The sequence below is a fragment of the Oryzias melastigma genome, linkage group LG20, assembly GCF_002922805.2.
Source record: "Oryzias melastigma strain HK-1 linkage group LG20, ASM292280v2, whole genome shotgun sequence".
NCBI classification, from domain to species: domain Eukaryota; kingdom Metazoa; phylum Chordata; class Actinopteri; order Beloniformes; family Adrianichthyidae; genus Oryzias; species Oryzias melastigma.
This window is the reverse complement of record NC_050531.1, coordinates 25,368,461-25,373,932: the sequence shown is the minus strand read 5'-3', so window position 1 is coordinate 25,373,932 and position 5,472 is coordinate 25,368,461. Positions and strand designations below refer to the sequence as shown.

Genomic DNA, 5,472 nt, shown 5'->3' with positions numbered 1-5,472 from the left:
ACCGATCCGGTATGGATTTCGTAGGTCTGATTCGCATATTTGATTTGGCTTGATTTTACGTCGGATGCCCTTCCTGACACAACCCTCTATATTTATCCGGGCTTGGGACCGGCACAATGAGACCCTAGCTTGGGCCCCCTCGTGGCTACATTAGTTGAAACTCTCCTATGATCCTTCAAATATTTGAAATAAACAAGCAAGACATTTTGAGTCATAATATTATCATCACCTTCTCAATGTTGTTCAGTCTTTTCTGTGTTTTAATTGCATCGATAACATTGTAATAAGTTAACATTGCACCTGAACATTAACACTATAATGAGTATTGTTGGTCGGCGTTTCAGTGTTTTTACATCCAATTGTTTCTTACAGTGTCTAGTTTGCGTTCACAGTTTATCTGCTTTGATTTGTTTGTATCTTTTTTGTTATCTGTGAGGCATTTCACAGATTGATATATGGACAGCATCGGGCATGCATGTGGCATCCACATCCAGGTATGAACCATGATCAGAATATATCATGAAGGGGGCGGAGCATGGGGGTGTGTCCTTCTGCTTCACCGCCATGCATTCTGTGCTCAAGCAGATTTAAACCTGTGTTTAATAACAACAGATTAGAGGTACTTTTTGGAACAGTTTGCAGCTTTCTATCAGCCATGATTTGTATGTGATGGATTGTTTTCCACATTATTAGGCAGACCAACATTTTCAATAGAGATGGGATTGATGTCTCTTTTAAGGGAGCCAGGTCTATTGAATCAGTTCGTTTCAAAGACTGACTTTTTTTTTTTAATCGTTTTTTCATTTTTAAGAAGCCAGCCCGGAGTTTATTCATTGAATCCTGGATATAAATAATCACAGGGAGGACTGATGGGCTAAGATCTGGATCAGGATCATTCTCATTCAGATTTCCACCAATAATTGAGATTGAATTATAGCTTCATTTGACATGTGTGGAGGACATGTTAAAGTCTGATACGATTCATTGTAAATATTCCCCTGGCAGCATATATGATGTGTATATGTATTAAGAGTGTGTGTGTGTACTTTGAATTATGTTATTAATCAGACTAATATTTATGATCGTTGCTGTCAGGACTCAGCCTGTCATGCCCTCCTCTGACCAGCAGAGAGTTCTCACCAGAGTACTGGCTGCTGCTCACCTTCCCATCATGCACCTGTCTCCAGTTCTGGTCCTCACCAGCTGATTCCCATCACATCATCACTAACACTGTTTATACTCATCTTTTATACTTTGTTCTTTGGGTGTCTTGAACTGTTTCTCTCGTACGTTCAGTCTAAGCATTTGTTTCGTTATTGCCAGCCCGTGTTTTGACCTTTTGCCTGTTTTTCTCTCCTTACACCTCGTCCCTGCATTGTACCCTGGCTTGTTCCTGACTTTGAAGCTCTTTGTCCTGCTCTGTGTTACTTTGTTTTTAAAACAGTTGCACATGGATCTACACGCCTCATCCGTACAGTTGTGGCCTAAAATGTCTGATTTTGTAGCAGCTTTTGTGAAAAGTTACAAAACAAAAGTTGCTGGGTTTTTTTTTGTTTTTTTTTTCATAAAAAAAGCAGCTTAAAATATTGAATTATTAAATAAACTTCACACTCATATTCTAACTCTTTTCATTGAAACGTGTACTACAACAATGCTGCATCATCACCATATGAAATAAAACATTGTTGTTTCCATAAACAGAACTCTGAAACCCAAAATGAACGTTTGCTCCTCCCTGCTCACAGTAATAGAAATATTTGTGTCTTGATTTAAACATTCTATAGAATAAAACGACATTCTGCAGGGAAGAATCATAAACTTAAAGAACCAGCATAAGCAGATTAAGCCTGAGATCTCCACAGAATCTTCTTCTTAATCCATTTTATGAAGTTTTTTACAAACACAAACTTTCAACAAAAAATTTACACCAACAAGTGGAATTTTGTTTTCAATCTCAACCAATAAAAACACATCAGGTCAAGAGTGTTGTAAATGAAAACATCCAACAACAATAAGATCACTTTCAGAGCAATCCAACAGTACTGAACAGGAACTTCTTAATATTATAAAACATGCATTGACAAACTTTATTCCACAGTTTATGACAACGGTAAAACACTAGTAAAGACATGAGGGATTTTAGGGTTTCCTGTAACGTGTTTATTGAATTTGATCATGTTGAAGACTGTGATGAAGCAGAAGAGAAAGAGAGAAGAAAATCTAAGAAGGAGGAAATGAAACATGAGGACGTGTCAGCGGAGGAACTGAACCGTTTAAACTTTGGACTTTGTTTCTTTAAAATACATTTTTGCTTCATCATCTTGACAAAAACATGTGGGAAGAAACAAACTTTTCCTCTGAAATGATGATTGGTTTATTTTCTCGTGACGATGACCAGGGGCGCCGAAAAGGGGGGAGGGGAGGTGGCTGATTGTAGGGGCCCAGACTGAGGGGGGCCCACAAAGGCCCCTAATGCCAGTTTGCTTATGTGTTAGGGGCCCTGTAAAATTTTTTTCATGGGGCCCAAAATCCCTAGCGGCGTCCCTGACGATGACTTTCGTCAGTGAGAGCAGAGTGCAATCGTTAAGCGTTGGATTGTTGCCATGACAACGTGGCACACAATGTTATAAATAGTCCACTTTTTGTGAAATATTATTTACCCCTAAATGTAAAAAATATAACAGGACTGAAATTCTAAGAATTGATTTAATATTTATTTTTTTCATAAATAGTATGAGCGTATTGTAGGAGCATTCATCAGACAGTGTACTCCAACCTCTCTCTGCTGGATCCTTTCGGAGGGTTGTAAATGGAGCAATATCTTCTGTTTGAAATGTTTCTGTTTTTTTTTTTCAAGTTTTAAAAATGTCTCCATATAGCTCTGTTGTTAGATCTGTCAACTTTTCCAGAAGTAAAAACAATGATTAAAATGTCTCTGTTGCTTGGACTGCATCACTTTTCACATTCAGAAAATAGATAAACAATGCAGCTGAACAGAGGAAACAACTGAGCAATGTTTTTTGTGGTTGAAGTTTTCATGTGATTCCTCTCACTTCCTCTTTGAAAATTTAGAGAAAAATCCAATTAAAATGAACCCTTACTAAATCTAGTTTGACAGCTCTCCGTCCCTTTGCTTCTCCTGCTGCTGTTTTCCTGTTGTTATCTCCACAGATGTTCAGGATGATGCAGGACATGCTGACACGTTTGTATCTCATCAACCCTCTGGCTGCTACACCGTCACTCTGCCAGCCTGTCAGCTTATCTCTGGTGGTATCTAACTCACATTAGAGCTTCATATACTCTGGTCCATATTCCATAAACTACCTGTCTGGAAATAATCTGCCGGCTGACATCTCAGCTTCAATAAATTATATTGTGTCAACATCACATCTACTGTTTTCCTCTGATCAGGACAATAAGCAGTTTGAAACTGTCTGCAGATACTTTCCAGAGAATAAAATATCCAGTGCTGATTTATGAAAATTGCTAATGATTTGTAAAAAAAATCCACAAATGGACATTTAATGAAGCAGTTTTAAAGGACTAAAACTGAAGTTCAAACGCTGAGGTTCATATTCTGATCTTCTAACAAAGACTGAACCTTCTTTTAGTCACACAGACTTTAGGAAAACCTTTGTAGAATGTAAATGTTTTCAACAACGTTCACTTTGATAGATTATCTCTGAAGTAAAAAGACCAGAAAAAATAAAGACTCAGCCAGAAGAAATCAGACTTTAGTTTGACTCACCTGTGGTTAAGATCCAGAGACCGATCAAGAAAAACAAAAACCTAAAAAGTCTGTTCATCATGAAAGTTTTCTGAGAAATGAACAGCTCAGATCAGTAAATCAACGTTTCTGGGGATCAGCTTCAGTAACTACAAAAGCGTCGTCCAAAGACTGCTGAACATTTCTGATCTACAAACGGAAAGTTCATGAAACATCATTGATGTGACAGCTGACTGATGTCAACAAGAAGAGACGACTTCCTATTTCTGAGCCGCTGTTTTTTGTTTCTCTTTAGACTTCAGACTCTAAACATCAGTCTGGTGCTTGTGGCTGTGAATGGAAACATTTTTGTCTGTGTCACCCCCCCAGTTTATTTAGCTGACAAATATTGTCCAATCAAAAACAGCTTAAAGAAAAAAATAGAAACAGACTAGAAAAGTGAAAACGCAGTGACAACAGGAAACACAGCAGAGACGTGCAGAGCAGCTGAGCTTCAGTTTAGCCTCTGATGAAGAGCATCCAGAACCAGCACAAGTGCAGACCGCGTGAGGAGCACTTCATTGACAGCAGTCCACCAGAAAAGCCGGCCTTTTTGGGGTTTTTTTGGGACTGTTTCAATCTGTCCCAGCAGCTTGCCAGAGTTCCTGTGTGGCAGAGGTCCTCCTGAATCATGCCAACTGAAAAAAATCTCTCACCTTAATCAACCTGTCACTCTGACACTGGAAATCATAAGACTTTGGATCTCAACGTGATCTGGACATAAACACATATGAAAAATCAGCCTAAGATCCCGCACTGGGATCAGAATGATCTTTATCCATTAATTTGAAGTTTTGAAACAGCTTCTGTGCAGTGAGGCAATAGCTGAACCACTGGGACATGTTCCCATTATTTTCTGTTTTTTCAAAACAATCCAGTTCCACGATGAAATTACTTTGGTTTGAAAACAGGTTTGAAATAAACAACTAATGAAAAAGGGATTTCACTTCTGACATTCTTAGAAGGATTCTATATCCTGTTGTATATTAACATCGTGAGAATAGACACTTAAAGGCTGAAAAACTGTCTTGTTAATGTGATGAACTGTAGAAAACGTCTGTCCACCTGTACTCTGAGTTTCTGTTGTCCCAGTGATCAACCGGTATTCATGACAACCCAATCGTATTTAGAATATAAGACACTTCTCTTTTAGGTCTCATTATCACCTTTTAATCGACCAATCAGCAAAGAGTATTCACCAGGACTATAGTATAAATAAATCCAAAATAGACTACAAACTTCATTAATGTTGTGTTGGTTCTGCTGACGGAAACACAGATGAAGCAGCAGCTTTACAATCTTCCTGATTGTTGTTCCTGATTGTTCCATAGTTCATTACTGGAATTCTTAGTTTCACTTTTTGTTTTTCCAAAATCCTGTAAAAAAAACAGGAAATAGGAAATATAATTAAACAGAAACATGAATATGAGCTTTCTTCATTTCTATCAAACAAGATTCCATTTTCATAAAATCCATCTTTAGTTTTTCTATGGAAGTCCAAACATCCTGATGGTGTCAAACAAAGATTTTCTCCTGGATCAACATTAGCTGAGATTCTGCTTTGCTTTGACACTTTTTCTATCTGTCTCTACATTGTTGCACCTCAGCTCCATTTCAAGGTCTGTTTTCTGGAGGATCTTTTCATCCTCTGGAGCCTCAAAGTCAGAGCAGCTGTGAAACTCAAAGACTACTTAGAGAAAAATGAA

At 38.0% G+C, this 5,472-nt stretch overlaps 1 protein-coding gene across 1 annotated transcript in view; it reads right to left on the bottom strand.

Moving 5' to 3' along the window:
- The window catches only part of LOC112139034 (V-set domain-containing T-cell activation inhibitor 1), a 28,250-nt gene extending 23,466 nt beyond the window's left edge, over positions 1-4,784 (bottom strand). The window contains exon 1 of the mRNA XM_024261727.2: positions 3,749-4,784. Within this exon, the coding sequence (XP_024117495.1) occupies positions 3,749-3,809 (61 nt within the window). The 5' untranslated portion in view covers positions 3,810-4,784. The remainder of the gene's footprint in view (positions 1-3,748) is intronic.
- Positions 4,785-5,472: the final 688 nt, after the last annotated feature.